At 37.1% G+C, this 19,935-nt stretch overlaps 1 protein-coding gene across 2 annotated transcripts in view; it reads right to left on the minus strand.

Annotated features, from left to right (window-relative positions):
- Positions 1-19,935, minus strand: part of ELMOD1 (ELMO domain containing 1) — a gene marked incomplete at both ends in the record, with an annotated part of 76,306 nt that overhangs the window by 11,326 nt on the left and 45,045 nt on the right. Inside the window, 4 exons of one of the 2 annotated variants that reach the window (XM_082843909.1) lie at positions 313-363; positions 3,272-3,295; positions 3,778-3,846; positions 7,730-7,863. In XM_082843909.1, coding sequence (XP_082700035.1) covers positions 313-363; positions 3,272-3,295; positions 3,778-3,846; positions 7,730-7,863 — 278 coding nt within the window. The remainder of the gene's footprint in view (positions 1-312; positions 364-3,271; positions 3,296-3,777; positions 3,847-7,729; positions 7,864-19,935) is intronic. The other variant, XM_082843908.1, reaches the window with a different exon arrangement.

Raw genomic sequence — 19,935 nt, forward strand, 5'->3', positions numbered from 1 at the left:
ACCTTCTAAAGTAAACTTTTAACTAATAGCCTGATACTTGATAGAAATCCTTAAAAGAAGACTAGCAAATACAATTCCAAATTATGATTTTTGAAAATCATTTCCATACAGTTATAACTTTCTAAACTTCATCACTTGGTCACAGGCAAAGTAGTATCATATAATCATACAAGTAAATACAAAAACATATAAACAGGTCCTTTCCAAAATTCAACTGGATTATGTATTTCCATCAGGACAAGTGTATTTTCATCCTTGTCATTTTTTGCAGTACTCTTCTGACAATCTTTATATATGAAGTCCCACACTCACCCAATTGCTTTATCCATCCTTTTCTTCTCCCATTCTGCTTTGCTGAATTTGCTGAATAAATGAATGAATGAGTAAATAAATAAATAAGACTTCTCTAATTGATACCTGTTCTCCTTTAATGTTTTTGTTAAAACTGTTGACTAGATGTGGGGATGTCTGTAACTCAGTTATCAAACACTAATCAATTTAAATGTTATTAACTAAAAAGCCACAATACAATTTATATGGAGCTCAGAAATGGAGTTATTTAAAGCCATGCTACTTATCCGTTATTCACTATAGTACAGCAGTGAGAGACAGACCTAAAGGCCAAACATGCTCTTTTATATTATCCATTAATTATCAAATAATACTTCCTCCTCTAGCAAGATGCCACCTCAGTCATGATTCCCCACTGCATTTCGTTTGGTTTTCCCTCATGGCAATTATCCTACTCAGCCTTATTTGTGATGTCTGGCACACAGCAGATGCCAAATAAATGTTTACTGATAAATAATTGAGTTAGTGAAAAAAAAGAAAGAAGGAAAGAATAAAAGGGAGAGAGGGAGGGAGGGAATAAGGGAAGGAAGAACTTATAGGTTTTAAAAATTCTGTTCCAACAAGTGCTGTGGCATTTCCTCTGGCTAAGCTAAGACAGCTAAATCATAGTAGCTCGATTTTAATCCATTTTTATAACTTGAATTTCTGAATAAGACTGAAGAAAGGGTTCTATAATAAAAGTATTCTGAAAATACTGACTTGCATTCTATTACTTTGTGTACTTTCTTATTACCCCTATTCTCACCCACTTCCATACTGCCAATATCTTGTAGGCAGGAACCATGTTGCACTCTTCTTTGTGGCCAATGTGAACTTTCATTCAGTGTTCTACACTAAAAATTGTGGTTAGCCTTGGAATTAAATAAAATTTTAAAACTAGAGTTATTATGAACATTTAGCTTCCATCTAAGTAGGAGAAAGGAGAGTTCTTTATAAAACAGTGCAAACACTTCATTAAAAGACACACATGTAACACACACACAACACAGGCCCACAAAAACATGATGCAAAACTGTTATTTTACTATACTTACTTTCTACTCTGTAAATGACTGGCTCTAATTCAAAGTAACTGTCTTTAATTCATGTTAAAATAAGCCACTTCTTTTTAAAGTGCAAGTGCCAATTAACAAACCAACAAGTCAGCCAAAGAGGCATCAGGAGATTTTTACTTAAAAGACTCATATCCAAACTGAAATGAGTTAGATGTGAAATTCAAGAAATTTTATATAAACAAATTTATAAGCACCTATTTTCTCTTCAACAAACCTTTATAAATACATAGTATCTCTGTATTTTGTTAAATTAAATCTATCTGCATTGGAAATATAAGAAAAGGCCAAATGACCTCCACTCATTTGTTTATTTATAGGATATCCTGGCCCAAACAGAAGGAATTCCTCTCTTCAGGAAACACACACACAACAAACAAACAAAAATACAAGCCATCAAAATTCTTCTCTTAAACTTGAACCTACTTTTATCTCTCAAGTTACTTCAGAATTCAATAGATTGATCTTCACAAGAGAAATAACATATAATGCTTGCTGAAGGGTAGACAGGAAAGAACTTTCCTTAGTATTTTATGGCATCTCCCTATTCAACACCTGAAATATTCAGGGCCTGAAAGAAACTATGTTGATATCACTATGGGTTAATATATATTTCTTTCAGACATTTGTGAAGGACAGTAGCATTTTCAAAACATTCTGATTTGTATTCAATGACATTTACCATCAATTTGAAGTGATTAATACTTGAAATTTATCTAGTCAATTTTATTGTAGCTTGAGGGACAAAGTGTGTGTGTGCCCACACAGACACACACATACACACACACAAAAATACTAGTCTCTTCTTAAATAAGAGTAATCACACCCTCAAATAATTCCTCTCTAGTGGCCAACACAGGATATAAAATTATAAAGCCTTTCTTTGAGAATGGCTCATAGACAAAATCAATCCCTCTCCAATGGTTAATAAAAAAAAATATTTTAAGCTTATTGTCACTTCGCAAGGACCATGGAGGATTCATGTCTTTTAATTGATGCTTCTCCAAGGAATGTCAGTGCACACAGACTCCCCAGCCAATTTTAATCAGAGAGGTTTCAGAGTCTCTACATTACAGAAACATGTAATTCAGACAATGTAGTTAAAAAATTAAAACAGTTTGATTTTAACCATGTGATATATGAAGAAAGAGTTATGATTTTAGTGCTTTTCTCAAAGAAAGTAAAACGTAAAGAAAATGAAAATTTAAACTTATAAAAGGATTATAATTATAAATTTGGAAAGTATAGGATAATTTAATGAATCTTAGCCAATTGAAGCTAGAGTAAGTATAATAGTAAGATGGGAGGGGAGCCACAAAGTCAACCTGTTTATAGATTTTGAGAGTGGTATGATAAAATTTGGGACTTATTTAGCAAACATGAACACTAACAAGATAACCTGTCATGCTGAGGAGAAAAAAGTGATACAAAACTATGAGTACAAGATAGAACTCCTATAATAAGAGTAACTAAGGCATGTATACACTCTTTATAGTAATATAATTAGAAAGACATTAATAGAAGAGGAGATTTGCTCTGTGCAGCAAAATTCCCAGAAGAAATGTCCCTCTCTTGGAGTAGATGGGAGCAGAAATGTGTGGTAATGTGTCAGCCTTTAGGTGAAGTTTCAAAATGTTTCTCCAACAGACATGGCTGTAGAAAGGCTCTTTGACATTTTCTATCAGGTCAGTCTAATCTAGTTTTTCCTTCATCAAAACAGCCCAATGTAATGAACTATATTACATAAAAAGTTGGGAAATGTTTCCTTTTTGAAAATTTTTCATGAATTTATATTACTTTAAAAATTCTTACCCATACTTATTGTAAAATAACATAAAAGCAAGAAAAAACAAAAGCAAAGAAAAATACCTTATTTCCTCTTTAGTGATATCCCTAATGTAATCAGTTAAAGACAAAAATTTAGAAAGGTAAATGAAAATGCAAACAATTTAGAATCTAGAATTTTATTAAGAAAAAAAAAAGAGCCTCAGCAATTTTAGACTTTCTCACTTGGTCCCTGACTTCAAGACTTCCATTCTTCCCTCTATTCCCCCACTGTGGTCCCTTGTCTCTGAACTGTTTCTTCCATACTCTGCTTTCTCCTTCTTTTATGCCCACCTCCTCAATCTTCCTAGACACCAGAGATGTTATCAGCCCCTCAAGTACACATCTCACTTGAACAGTGCCACTTTACATCCTAAATCCTGTAAACAAGTACCTGACATTATAACCTTCCTATTCAGCATTTGTCAAAAGGGCTTGTTTGGAAGAGCTTTAAGCCTCACTTCGGTGGGCTGACCCTCTTGAGAATCTTATCAATAGAGCTATATAGGAAATTAATTCTACCTAATCCACCTTTCATTTTCAACAATTACCTGCATTTTGGATGAAGAGAATCAGATAGGACCTGCTGTGCTGCTGCAGAATCCCTTTCTGCAAAATACCTGCAGTTGGAGGGAAAGAAAACCATAACTCCATACCTTTTGAATACATTCATTTCAATCCAATTTGAGGCCATTTTGGATTCAGAGATGGACACCAGAATAAGCATACAACCTGTGTCAGCTCCTCCAGATAATGAACAGCTTTTCATAATAGAATTTTCCAAATATAATGACAGTATAATAGGGTAGTTGTAAAACACACAAATATTTAGGAATGATTCGAGTAGGTTTGAAATTTTAATTATGAACTTTACCATTCCCTAACAAGCCAAAGATATTCTTATTAATGAGGGTTATAGATTCTTATTAGGAAGGCAGGAGGAGGCCCCTCAGAAGGCAGAAAAAATCTGGATGAAGGGACATGGTAAGAGGCTGTGATAGCCAAAGGGCAGAGAAAGGATGAGACTAGAGGAGGTGATAAAAGTTCAAATGTACTTTCTTGGAGAATACTCGCGGGGTGTTAGAATTCTGGATGAAAATATCTTATGGAGCTTAGAGATGTTAAAAAAATTCTGTTCTGGGAAGAAAGGGGCAATGAAGTTTCCCTTCCCACATACAAAAGCTTACATACCCTCAAAAATATATCATAAAAAATACTTCATAAAGACAATTATAAAATACAACTACAGGGGCTTCCCTGGTGGTGCAGTGGTTAAGAGTCTGCCTGCCGATGCAGGGGACGCGGGTTCATGCCCCGGTCCGGGAAGATCCCACATGCCGTGGAGCGGCTGGGCCCGTGAGCCATGGCCGCTGAGCCTGCACGTCCAGAGCCTGTGCTCCGCAACGGGAGAGGCCACAACAGTGAGAGGCCCGCGTACTGCAAAAAAATAAAAATAAATAAAAAAATACAACTACATATAGCATGTATTATTTCATTTGATGTGTATTTCCTGCATATATCTAACGGATAAAACAACCTCTTAAATTTTCTCTCAGAAAAGTTCAAAGCTAGTCAGCAAATTTAGTAAACATGTCCATGATTATTAATGAAATTGAGTCTCTTCATATTTTGTTGGTCATTTACATTTATAGAATAGGTTTGAATTAGAATTAGGTTTCTGTTCACATTTCTTGGTCCAGTATATCTAAAAATGTCCTCAAATAAGTAAGCCTACAGATAATAATATACTGGATATAGATCCTTTATCAATTATGTGTCAGTCTTGGCTTTCTTTTCATTTTATTTATGGTGGCTTATAGAAGATTTTGATTTTAATTTGTGAGATTTATTGATTTTTCTTTTACAGTTTGTGCTTTTTTGGTTTTTAAGAGATCCCTCCTTACTCACATATCTTAAAGATTTTCTCCTAAAAGTTGTAAATATTTGTTTTTGACATTCAATTTATAAACTGAGGCAAGGTAGAGATTTAATTTAATTTAATTTTCAAATGGAAAGCTAATTGCCCCAGCTCTACTTATTTAAAAGCTCATCCTTTACCCACTTACTTGTAACACCACTTTTGTCATCAAAATTTACTTTTTTATTCACTCACATTACATAATAGTGTAACATTTAAAACATTTACCAGTGTGGAGGGAGAGAAGGGAAAAAATAGGAGTGGGGGAGTGGGAGGTACAAACTATAGGTATAAGACAGGCTACAAGGATGTATTGTACAACACGGGGAATATAGCTAATATTTTGTAATAACTGTAAATGGAGTGTAACCTTTAAAAATTGTATTAAAAAATTACCATCTTAAAAATAAAAGTATGGGTGATTATTAAACTTCTTAAATTTAAAATAAAAGATCTTAGGGGGAAATGGGTGCCATTAAAAATGCCATTTTTTCTTTTAAAAATATATCACTATCCTCATTAGTAGGGTAGTGTCAAAGGACACAAGAGCCAACCTAAAAGGACTCCTTTTTTCTTGAAAAGTAATGGCTACAAATGACCCAATTTAAGCATGAAAAAAATAATGAGCACAATTATTAAATCACATAAACACACAAAAACCAGGAGTTAAAGTGATAATTTAAAACTATAAAGACAAAATAAAAAAGTTTGATCACTAACAAGGGGACTAGGGCACCAATTCCTCACTCTGAAAATTGGCAACTTATTTACTTGAGCAGCTGTCCTGCCTATATTTTAATTTATTTATTTTACTTATTTAAAAAAATATTTTTTTTGGCTGTGTTGTGCCTTCGTTGCTGCGTGCGGGTTTTCTCTAGTTGGCGGTGAGCGGGGGGCTACTCTTTGTTGCGGTGCACGGGCTTCTCATTGCGGTGGCTTCTCTTGTTCCTGAGCATGGGCTCTAGGCATGCGGGCTTCAGTAGTTGTGGCACGCAGGCTGAGTAGCTGTGGCTCGCGGGCCCTAGAGCGCAGGCTCAGTAGTTGTGGCGCACGGGCTTAGTTGCTCTGCAGCATGTGAGATCTCCCTGGACCAGGGCTCGAACCTGTGTCCCCTGCATTGGCAGGCAGATTCTTAACCACTGTGCCGCCAAGGAAGTCCCCTGCCTATATTTTAGAGAAACCAAATAACCGTATTTAATAAAGGAAACTGTCTTTACAGAATTTTAGGCAACAACTGTGGGAAGAATAACAGAATTAGAAAAGCACTCTTTGCCCAATTAATTGGTTCAGTGAAGATAACTGGAGGAAATGGTTAGATAAAGGGCTGATGGGGACTTTATAATGGAGCCATCAGGCTGTGATTCCTCTGATCCATCTCAGCATAAGACTGAGAGTGGGGATAATGCAGGCCTCCCACCAAGATGTCAACATGAACCTATTCAACTCTTTCTGAGTACCTCTGATTTTCAGGGCATACCGGGGATGGGTACAAATGCAAACAGACAAATACAGATTGTGGGATATTTTATAGGACAGTTGACCTAGAATCTTGCATGAATTAATGACATGATGGAGGGGCAAAAGGAGAGGAGGGAGGGGGAGAGACTGATTTAATTAAAAAGGACCAGAGAGCAAAGTAGAAATAGAGACTCAGAGGTAGAGGACAAACGTATGTCTACCAAGAGGCAAGGTGGGGGGTGAATTGGGAGATTGGGATTGACATATATACACTATTGATACTATGTATAAAATAGATAACTAACGAGAACCTACTGTATAGCTCAGGGAACTCTATGCTCTGTGGTAACCTAAATGGGAAGGAAATCCAAAAATGAGGGGATATATGTATACGTATAGCTGATTCACTTTGCTGTACAACAGAAACTAACAGAATATTGTAAAGCAACTATACTCCAATAAAAATTAATTAAAGAAAAATAAGATGACAAAAAAAACGAGAGAGATATAATCACTAAGTGCAATGCATAGATCTTACATGGAACTGGATCAGATCAAACCAGCTGTAACAAGACATATTTGAGATAATTGGGTAGTTTGAATATAGTCAGGATATAGATGATACCAAGGAATCATTGTTAATTTTGTTAGGTGTAATAATGTCATTGTGGTTAATGTAAGGTAATATTGATGTCTTTTAGAGCTATATATTGAAATATTAGGGTGAAACAACAAACAGCATAGGATTTTCATTAACACGCTTCTACCAAAAAAACAAGTGTTGCAAGTATTCCAAAATCTCAATAGTTACTGAATTTGGGTGATCAGTGTAAAGGGGGTTCTTTATAATCGTTCCTCTGTTTTTGAATATAATTGAAATTTTTCATAACAAAAAGTTAAAAATAAATTTGAGATTTGTTTAAAAGAATCCATGAAGTTTGCCAGATAAAAGGAAGATAGTAGGAGCTTTTAAAATTTTATGAACCTGAGTTCAAATCAGAGGATTTTAATGTTTTCCTGGAGTGTCCTGGGAAGTGGCTTTTGGAACTAATAAATCAACTTTGACATTTCAGTATGAGGAGATCAGAACATCACTTTAAAACTCAACCATTCTTTATTTTACTTACTGCAAATTGTACAGTCCCAAAAGTCCCATTCCTCGAAAATCTGTTTTAGGATCATCACCTTGGAAACCAATTTCACACCACTGCTTAGAAATCCGGGATTCTAGCGGAGTATTGGGCTTCAAGAATTTCCATAACTGAAGAAAAGAAAAAAAATTAGCCTGTTGATATACACACATATAATACTCTTTCTTATTGACTGAAATTTAGTAAACTACATTATTAGGACAAACTTTGGAAATCTGAATATATGCAAATACATTACAATTGAAGATTTGATTATCTTTCAATTATCTATGACAGCAGCTCTCAAAGTATGATCGAAAGACTCCTAGGAGGGACCCTAAGACCTTTTCAGAGAGTCTAGGAAGTAAAAACTATCTCATAATAAAACTAAGAGGTTACTTGTCTTTCACTCTCATCTTCTCATAAGAATACAGTGGAATTTTCCAGAGGCTGAATGACATGTGATGATCTCATTGCTCTGAAGGCAATGGAATGTACACTTGTATATTTTGGTGTTTTTAATCTTTCTGTTTTAGCTCCTAAACAGAAATGTGTGTGTGGTGTGTGTGTGTATGTGTACATGTGTGCGTGTGTGTGTTTGTATATATATATATATACACACATACATATGTATGTATGTATGTATAAATATATACACATACACACAATCTTCTACAAAAGTTCTTTGGAGTCTTCAAAAATATTTAAGAGAATAAAGGGAAGGGGAGAAGAGGAAAAATTTGAGGGTATGCATTATTCAAATCCTCAGATGATTATCTCACTTTACAAACAAAACTTTTAGCAGCATTATTAATAAAAAGAAAAGTGAACTGACGAGTTTCATTTCTCACCTATAACAAGGGTGAAAGTAAACAAGCATCATATAGCTGAATAAAGAAAGATCAGTAGGGAGACCTTCAAGAGGGCAGAAGAGTAAGACGTGGAGATCACCTTCTGCCCCCCCCAATACATCAGAAATACATCTGCATGTGGAACAACTCCTACAGAACACCTACTGAACGCTGGCAGAAGACCTCAGACCTCCCAAAATGCAAAAAACTGCCCACGTACCTGGGTAGGGAAAAAGAAAAAACAGAGACAAAAGAATAGGGACGGGACCTGCACCAGTGGGAGGGAGCTGGGAAAGTGGAAAAGTTTCCACACACTAGGAAGCCCCTTCACTGGCAGAAACGGTGGGTGGCAGGGGTGGGTGGGGGGAGCTTCGGGGCCATGGAAGAGAGCACAGCAACAGGGATGCAGAGGGCAAAGCAGACAGATTCCCGCACAGAGGATCAGTGCCAACCAGCACTCACCAGCCTGAGAGGCTTGTCTGCTCACCCGCCAGGGCGGGTGGGGGCTGGGAGCTGAGGCTCCAGCTTCTGAGGTCGGATCCCAGGGAGAGGACTGGGGTTGACTGTGTGAACACAGCCTGAAGGGGGCTACTGTGCTACAGGTAACCAGGAGTGTGTCCGGGAAAAAGTCTGGAACTGCAGAAGAGGCAAGAGACTTTTTCTTGCCTCTTTGCTTCCTGGTGCGCGAGGAGAGGGGATTAGAAGCGCCACCTAAACGAGCTCCAGAGACGGGTGCGAGCCATGGCTATCAGCGCGGACCCCAGAGACGGGCATAAGATTCTAAGGCTGCTGCTGCAGCCACCAAGAAGCCTGTGTGCAAGAATAGGTCACTATCCACACCTCCCCTCCCGGGAGCCTGTGCAGCCCGCCACTGCCAGGGTCCCGTGATACAGGGACAACTTCCCCGGGAGAACACACGGCGCACCACAGGCTGTTGCAACGTTATGCCAGCCTCTGCCATGGCAGGCTCGCCCCACATTCCATACCCCTCCCTTCCCGTGCCCCGCCCCCCCCCACCTGAATGAGCCAGAACCCCCTAATCAGCTGCTACTTTAACCCCGTCCTGCCTGAGCGAAGAACAGACGCCCTCAGGTGTCCTACACGCAAAGGTGGAGCCAAATCCAAAGCTGAACCCCAGGAGCTGTGCAAACAAAGAAGAGAAAGGGAAATCTTTCCCAGCAGCCTCAGGATCAGCAGATTAATCTCTACGATCAACTTGATGTACACTGCATCTGTGGGATGCCTGACTAGACAACAAACCATCCCAAATTGAGGCAGTGGACTTTGGGAGCAATGACATATATATTTTTTTCCTTTTTCTATTTTTGTGAGTGTATATGTGTATAGTTTTACATGTGATTTTGTCTGTATAGCTTTGCTTTTACCATTTGTCCTAGGGTTATGACTGTCCTTTTTTCTTTTAGTATAGTTTTTAGCACTTGATATCATTGGTGGATTTCTTTTTCGGTTTGGATGCTCACTTCTTTCCGTCTTTCTTTCTCTTCTTTATTACTTTTTAATTTTTAATTTTTAATAATTATTTTTTATTTTAATAACTTTATTTTATTTTACCTTTCTTTCTTTCTTTTTTTCACCCTTTTATTCTGAGCTGTGAGGCTGACAGGGTTTTGGTGCTCTGGGTGGGTGTCAGCCCTGTGCCTCTGACGTGGGAGAGCCGAGTTCAGGACATTGGTACACCAGAGACCCCCCAGCTCCACGTAATATCAAAAATCTCCCAGAGATCTCCATCTTAACGCCAAGACCCAGCTCCACTCAACAACCAGCAAGCTGCAATGCTGGACACCCTATGCCAAACAACTAGCAAGACAGGAACACAACCCTACCCACTAGCACAAAGGCTGCCTAAAAACATAATAAGGTCACAGACACCCCTAAACACACCACCAGACGTGGATCTGCCCACCAGAAAGACAAGATCCAGCCTCATCCACCAGAACACAGGCACTAGTCCCCTCCACCAGGAAGCTGACACAACCCACTGAACCAACTTTAGCCATTGGGGGCAGATACCAAAAATAACGGGAACTACAAACCTGCAGCCTGTGAAAAGGAGAGCCCAAACACAGTAAGTTAAGCAAAATGAGAAGACAGAGAAACACACAGCAGATGAAGGAGCAAGGTAAAACCCACCAGACCAAAAAAATGAAGAGGAAATAGGCAGTCTACCTGAAAAAGTTTTCAGAGTAATGATAGTAAAGATGATCCAAAATCCTGGAAATAGAATGGAGAAAGTGCAAGAAACATTTAACAAGGACCTAGAAGAACTAAAGATGAAACAAACAATGATGAACAATACAATAAATGAAATTAAAAATTATCTACAGGGAATCAATATCAGAAAAACTGAGGCAGAAGAACAGATAAGTGACCTGGAAGATGAAATAGTGGAAATAACTATTGCAGAGAAGAATGAAGAAAAAAGAATGAAAAGAATTGAGGACAGTCTCAGAGACCTCTGGGACAACATTAAATGCACCAACATTTGAAGTATAGGGGTCCCAGAAGAAGAAGAGAAAAAGAAAGGGACTGAGAAGATATTTGAAGAGATTATAGTTGAAAACTTCCCTAATATGAGGAAGGAAATAGTCAATCAAGTCAAGGAAGTGCACAGAGTCTCATACAGGATAAATCCAAGGAGAAACACGCAAAGACACGTATTAATCAAACTATCAAAAATTCAATACCACGAAAAAATATTAAAAGCAGCAAGGGAAAACAACAAATAACATACAAGGGAATATCCATAAGGTTAACAGCTAATCTTTCAGCAGAAACTCTGCAAGCCAGAAGGAGTGGCAGGACGCATTTAAAGTGATGAAAGGGAAAAACCTACAACTAAGATTACTCTAGGCAGCAAGGATCTCATTCAGATTTGATAGAGAAATTAAAACCTTACAGACAAGCAAAAGTTAAGAGAATTCAGCACCACCAAACCAGCTTTACAACAAATGCTAAGGGAACTTCTCTAGGCAGGAAACATGACAGAAGGAAAAGACCTACAATAACAAACCTAAAACAATTAGGAAAATGGTCATAGGAACATACATATAGATAATTACCTTAAATGTAAATGGATTAAATGTTCGAACCAAAAGACATAGACTGGTTGAATGGATACAAAAATAAGATCCGTATATATGCAATCTACAAGAGACCCACTTCAGACCTAGGGACACATACAGACTGAAAGTGAAGGGATGGAAAAAGATATTCCATGCAAATGGAAACCAAAAGAAAGCTGGAGTAGCAATTTTCATATCAGACAAAATAGACTTTAAAACAAAGACTATTACAAGAGACAAAGAAGGACACTACATAATGATCAAGGGATCAAGCCAAGAAGATGATATAACAATTGTAAATATTTATGCACCCAACATAGGAGCACCTCAATACATAAGGCAAATGCTAACAGCCATAAAAAGGGAAACCGACAGTAACACAATCATACAAGGAGACTTTAACACCCCATTCCCACCAATGGACCGATCATCCAAAATGAAAATAAATAAGGAAACACAAGTTTTATATGACACATTAAACAAGATGGACTTAATTGATATTTATAGGACCTTCCATCCAAAAATAACAGAATACACATTCTTCTCAAGTGCTCATGGAGCATTCTCCAGGATAGACCATATCTTGGGTCACAAATCAAGCCTTGGTATATTTAAGAAAATTGAAATCATATCAAGTATCTTTTCTGACAAAAACGCTACGAGACTAGATATCAATTACAGGAAAAATCTGTAAAAAATACAAACACATGGAGGCTAAACAATACACAACTTAATAACCAAGAGATCACTGAAGAAATCAAAGAGGAAATCAAAAAATACCTAGAAACAAATGACAATGAAAACACGACAACCCAAAACCTATGGGAAGCAGCAAAAGCAGTTCTAAGGGGGAAGTTTAGAGCAATACAATCCTACTTTTAGAAACAGGAAACATCTCAAATAAACAACCTAACCTTACACCTAAAGCAATTAGAGAAAGAAGAACAACAAAACTCCAAAATTAGCTGAAGGAAAGAAATCATAAAGATCAGATCAGAAATAAATGAAAAAGAAATGAAGGAAACAATAGCAAAGGTCAAGAAAACCAAAACCTGGTTCTTTGAGAAAATAAAAAAAATTGATAAATCATTAGCCAGACTCATCAAGAAAAAAAGGGAGAAGATTTAAAACAACAGAAGTAGAAATGAAAAAGGAGAACTAACAAGTGACACTGCAGAGATACAAAGGATCATGAGAGATTACTACAAGCAAATATATGCCAATAAAATGGACAACATGGAAGAAATGGACAAATTCTTTAAAAAGCACAACATTCTGAGACCGAACCAGGAAGAAACAGAAAATATAAGCAGACCAATCACAATCACTGAAATTGAAACTGTGATTAAAAATCTTCCAACAAACAAAAGCCCTGGACCAGATGGCTTCACAGGTGAATTGTATCAAACATTTAGAGCAGAGCTAACACCTATCCTTCTCAAACTCTTCCAAAATAGAGCAGAGGAAGAGCACTCCTAAACTCATTCTATGAGGCCACCATCACTCTGATACCAAAACCAGACAAAGATGTCATAAAGAAAGAAAGCTACGGGCCAATATCACTGATGAACATAGATGCAAAAATTCTCAACAAAATACTAACAAACAGAATCTAACAGCAGATTAAAAGAATCATACACCATATTCAAGTGGGGTTGATCCCAGGAATGCAAGGATTCTTCAATATATGCAAATCAATCAATGTGACACACCATATTAACAAATTGAAGAATAAAAGCTATATCATCCTCTTAATAGATGCTGAAAAAGCTTTTGACAAAATTCAACACCTACTTATGATAAAAACCCTCCAGAAAGTAGCCATAGAAGGAACTTACCTCAACATAATAAAGGCCATATATGACAAACCCACAGCCAACATTGTTCTCAATAGTAAAAAACTGAAAACATTTCCACTAAGATCAGGAACAAGACAAGGTTGCCCACTCTTACCACTATTATTCAACATTGTTTTGGAAGTTTTGGCCACAGCAATCAGAGAAGAAAAAGAAATAAAAGGAATCCAAACTGGAAAAGAAGAAGTAAAGCTGTTTGCAGATGACATGATACTATACATAGAGAATCCTAAAGATGCTACCAGAAAACTACTAGAGCTAATCAATGAATTTGGTAAAGTAGCAGGATACAAAATTAATGCACGGAAATCTCTGGCATTCCTATATACTAATGATGAAAACTCTGAAAGTGAAATCAAGAAAACACTCCCATTTACCATTGCAACAAAAAGAATAAAATATCTAGGAATAAACCTACCTAAGGAGACAAAAGACCTGTATGCAGAAAATTATAAGACACTGATGAAAGAAATTAAAGATGATACAAATAGATGGAGAGATATACCATGTTCTTGGATTGGAAGAATCAACATTGTGAAAATGACTCTACTACCCAAAGCAAGCTATAGATTCAATGCAATCCCTATCAAACGACCACTGGCATTTTTCACAGAACTAGAACAAAAAATTTTGCAATTTGTATGGAAACACAAAAGACCCCGAATAGCCAAAGCAATCTTGAGAACGAAAAAAGGAACTGGAGGAATCAGACTCCCTGACTTCAGACAATACTACAAAGCTACAGTAATCAAGACGGTATGGTACTGGCACAAAAACAGAAAGATAGACCAATGGAACAGGATAGAAAGCCCAGAGATAAACCCACGCACATATGGACACCTTATCTTTGATAAAGGTGGCAGGGATGTACAGTGGAGAAAGGACAGCCTCTTCAATAAGTGGTGCTGGGAAAACTGGACAGGTACATGTAAAAGTATGAGATTAGATCACTCCCTAACACCATACACAAAAATAAGCTCAAAATGGATTAAAGACCAAAATGTAAGGCCAGAAACTATCAAACTCTTAGAGGAAAACATAGGCAGAACACTCTATGACATAAATCACAGCAAGATCCTTTTTGACCCACCTCCTAGAGAAATGGAAATAAAAACAAAAATAAACAAATGGGACCTAATGAAACTTCAAAGCTTTTGCACAGCAAAGGAAACCATAAACAGGACCAAAAGACAACCCTCAGAATGGGAGAAAATATTTGCAAATGAAGCAACCGACAAAGGATTAATCTCCAAAATTTACAAGCAGCTCATGCAGCTCAATAACAAGAAAACAAACAACCCAATCCCAAAATGGGCAGAAGACCTAAATAGACATTTCTCCAAAGAAGATATACAGACTGCCAACAAACACATGAAAGAATGCTCAACATCATTAATCATTAGAGAAATGCAAATCAAAACTACAATGAGATATCATCTCACACCAGTCAGAATGGCCATCATCAAAAAAGCTACAAACAATAAATGCTAGAGAAGGTGTGGAGAAAAGGGAACCCTCTTGCACTGTTGGTGGGAATATAAATTGATACAGCCACTATGGAGAATAGTATGGAGGTTCCTTAAAAAACTACAAATAGAACTACCATATGACCCAGCAATCCCACTACTGGGCATATACCCTGAGAAAACCATAGTTCAAAAAGAGTCATGTACCACAATGTTAATTGCAGCACTATTTGTAGTAGCCAGGGCATGAAGCACCTAAGTGTCCATCGACAGATGAATGGATAAAGAAGATGTGGCACATATATACAATGGAATATTACTCAGCCATAAAAGGAAAGGAAATTGAGTTATTTGTAGTGAGGCAGAGTCTAGTGACCTAGAGTCTGTCATACAGAATGAAGTAAGTCAGAAAGAGAAAAACAAATACTGTATGCTAACACATACATATGGAATCTAAAAAAAAAAAGGTCATGAAGAACCTAGGGGCAGGATGGGAATAAAGATGCAGACCTACTAGAGAATGGACCTGAGGATATGGGGAGGGGGAAGCTGGGACAAAGTGAGAGAGTGGAATGGACATATATACACTACCAAATGTAAAATAGATAGTGGGAAGCAGCTGCATAGCACAGGGAGATCAATTCGGTGCTTTGTGACCACCTAGACGGGTGGGATAGGGAGGGTGGGAGGGAGGGAGACAAAAGAGGGAAGAGATATAGGGATATATGTATATGTATAGCTGATTCACTTTGTTATAAAGCAGAAACTAACACACCATTGTAAAAGAATTATACTCCAATAAATTTGTTAAAAAATAAATAAATAAGTAAAGCAAAGTAAAAAAAAAAAGAAAAATCAGTCATGTTCATGAATAAACCTCAAAAGTTATTATCATCTTTGTTACCTGAAATAATTTTAATTATGATCAATTATATTTTAATGGACTAATATAAATTCTAAACACTATGCTCTTCACTGCTTAAGAAACTTGTACTTTTTAAACTTTGTATAAAAAGATAGACTTAGTACATATCATTACTTGAGAGAGGGAGAAAGACTGAGACCCACAATTGTATAAACATGCAATTTCAAAACATAAGTTCTTTCTAGTAAATAAAGATGGGCATGTAAATAAATTTACTTTTTAGACTATTAATAATATTTTATATTATATCTTCATTATAGACAGGGACATATATAAAATTTCCTATTACTAAAGACATAATTCTTTTTTTTGAATTTTATTCTTTTATTTTTTTTATACAGCAGGTTCTTATTAGTTATCTATTTTATACATATTAGTGTATATATGTCAATCCCAATCTCCCAAATCATCCTACCACCACCACTCTCTCCCCACACCACTTTTCCCCCTTTGTGTCCATACGTTTGTTGTCTCCATCTGTGTCTCTATTTCTGTCTTGCAAAACGGTTCATCTGTACCATTTTTCTAGATTCCACGTATATGCATTAATATACGATATTTGTTTTTCTCTTTCTTACTTAACTCTGTATGACAGTCTGTAGAGCTGTCCATGTCTCTACAATGACCCAGTTTTGTTCCTTTTTATGGCTGAGTAATATTATATTGTATACATGCACCACATCTTCTTTATCCATTTGTCTGTTGATGGGCATTTAGCTTGTTTCCATGTCCTGGCTATTGTAAATAGTGCTGCAATGAACACTGGGGTGCATGTCTCTTTTTGAATTATGGTTTTCTCAGGGTACATGCCCAGTAGTGGGATTGCTGGGTCATATGGTAGTTCTATTTTTAGTTTTTTAAGGAACCTCCATACTGTTCTCCATAGTGGCTGTATCAATTTACATTCCCACCAACAGTGCAGTAGGGTTCCTTTTTCTCCACACCCTCTCCAGCATTTGTTGTTTGTAGATTTTCTGATGATGCCCATTCTAACGGGTGTGTGGTGATACCTCGTTGTAGTTTTGATTTGCATTGCGCTAATAATTAGTGATGTTGAGCATCTTTTCATGTGCCTCTTGGCCATCTGTATGTCTTCTTTGGAGAAATGTCTATTTAGGTCTTCTGCCCATTTTTTGATTGGGTTGTTTGTTTTTTTAATATTGAGCTTCATGACATAATTCATCTTTTAAATTGCTAATTCTACGTTATATGGATTTTAAAGCTTAAACAGGACAGTAATACACAAACATCTTGCGTTATAGTGAACTGTCACATTTGACATAGTATAAAGCAATGTCCAAGACAGGAAATACTAACCAAAAAAAAGTTGTAATTCATCAGTTATTTTACGCAGTAATCCAAAATTACTTATTATTCAAATGATACAATATTTTATGTTTTAGCACAATAGGTAAATTCAATCTAAAGGGTGAGAGAAAAGTTTCAGAGGAAAGGAAGTAAATCTATCATGCTTGAAAGCAAAACATTGGTATAAGAAATCTCTTTTTATATTATACATATAAGAATTTGCCAGTGCTCTGTATTCTTCAAAACAGAAAATGTTTTAATTCATCAGAAGAGTACTAAAAACTAGAAAAAATGTCTCCTTTAAAAAATCCTTTGGGAGGGCTTCCCTGGTGGCACAGTGGTTGAGAGTCTGCCTGCCGATGCAGGGGACACGGGTTCGTGCCCCGGTCCGGGAAGATCCCACATGCCGCGGAGCGGCTGGGCCCGTGAGCCATGGCCGCTGAGCCTGTGCTTCTGGAGCCTGTGCTCCACAATGGAAGAGGCCACAACAGTGAGAGGCCTGCGTACCGAAAAAAAAAAAATCCTTTGGGCACTGATTTGGTTACTGCCACAATGCAAACAGAACAAAACAAAAGGAAACAGATTGCAAAGCTCATCAAATTCACCTAAACGATTGGAAGTAATCTCAGGGCCCTACACAGTTTAAAAATATCTTGTCTCAGGCTTCCCTGGTGGCACAGTGGTTGAGAGTCTGCCTGCCGATGCAGGGGACACGGGTTCGTGCCCCGGTCCGGGAAGATCCCACATGCTGCAGAGCAGCTGGGCCTGTGAGCCATGGCCGCTGAGCCTGCGCATCCGGAGCCTGTGCTCTGCAACGGGAGAGACCACAACAGTGACAGGCCTGCGTCCCCCAAAAAAAAAAAAAAAAGAAAAAAAAAATATATATCTGGTCTCATCAAGTGAGTGGAGTAAAATGGCAACAGCAAGCATTTCATTTCCACAACTAAGTTATAAACCTCTTTCATTCAGGGAATACTTTGGGAGAGTAAAAGCTTTGAATAATAAAATATTTCAAAACTAAATTACAAAAAAGAAATTCTATTTTAATAATTTCATGTACCACAACAAACTAGATTAATGGCTAAAAAGTGTTCTTAATAAGTTCTTAATACTGTCTGCTTTAATACGGGTCACTTTCATGGAAAATGAAAGTCGCTTATGCTAAACCACTTATATGAAATACTACCAAGTATTACATTTCCTATAAGAATTCTTGAGTTACCTGATTCTCTTCTGATAGATAAGTTCTTCCTTGAAAAATAAAGGGAGGAGGGAGGGTAGCTCTGAAAGGTAAGGTCATTTCTTGTACCTAAGAAGCTGACTGGAAATCTGAACTAAGGTGGTGGGCCTCTGGTGGGGGGATCTGAGGAGTCTAGCCATCTAAAGCTGTACTACTGGGAATAGAGTTATTACAAAGCCACCTGCCAAGTGCAGGAGATGAGAGCTAGGAAGGGTGATTCCCAAGGCAGGTGACAAGCTACAGATGTGGAGGCTGCACACTGAGTCAGTCCATCATTCATCATGGCCTGTACTCTGTTTAATTCTCTTCTCTTTGCATTCAGTCTTTATCTCAAGCTTATTTGAACACTTCTGCCCTGTCTCAGGTCTGCTACAGAACAGAAAGAGCAAGGGCATATGTCCACCCATTCATTATAGGAGAAGCAGCTCTACCCATCAGGAGATCTTTTAATTCTGGATTATATTTTTTTCTATTAAGTACATGAATCCACATAAATTTTTACCTTTACTATTAATTTGGTTAGAAAATATTTAATAGAAATGTCCATTTGAATAACTCATATGGACAGTGCTACATGAATGTAAAGTGATGTAATCAATTTTATCCCAGCCTATGTTTAAATGACCATAAAATCCAGGTTTCTTTTTCATAGTTTGTAAGTAAAAACACTGATAGTGGTCTCCTATGTTTATATAAATGAAAGCAATTAAACAATATGGCAATATATCACCCAAGCCTCTAAACCAGCGAACTTTGCCTATAAAGGGCTAGATAGTAAATATTTTAGGCTTTGTAGGCCATAAGGTCACTGACACAACTACTTAATTTTGCCAATGGAGTACAAAAGCAGCCAAAGACAACATATAAATGAATGAGCGTGGATGTGTTCCTATAAAACCTTACTTAGACAAATGGATGGCAGGTCAGATTTGACCTACAGGCATTAATTTGCTTACCCTAGCTCTAAACAATTTTATGAAGTAGATAACAAGGGTATAATTACCCATTTTAAAGATGACGAAGCCTAAGCTCAAGAAGTTAAATACAAACCATGGGCCAGCCTCTGGAAATACAAATGTGAACAAGACATAGTTTTTCCCTCAAGAGATAGTGTAGTGCAGGAATTAAGAGCCCTTTCTAACTATGTGAAAAATGAGGATAATACCAATATCTCACTACAAGGTTATTGTGACAATTAAATGAAATAATGCTATAAAACACTTACTTTAACAATTGGCACATACTAAACACTCAATGAATGTGTTATTATTATTGATTTTATTATCAGATGTGGAATTTGAATTAACCAAAGAAGAGAATAAAGATCCCACTCCTGAATTTGCTAGAGAAGATTTCTAAACTCAATGAGTAGCAATTTTAAAAAAAGAGCCAGATTCTACTCTGAGAATAATGGGTAACAGGGAACCACATGAGCAAATATCTGGGCATATAGGATGGCATGGGTCATGGTGAA

The sequence above is a fragment of the Leucopleurus acutus genome (genome assembly GCF_964270905.1).
Source record: "Leucopleurus acutus genome assembly, chromosome: 8".
In the NCBI taxonomy this organism is placed as follows: Eukaryota; Metazoa; Chordata; class Mammalia; order Artiodactyla; family Delphinidae; genus Leucopleurus; species Leucopleurus acutus.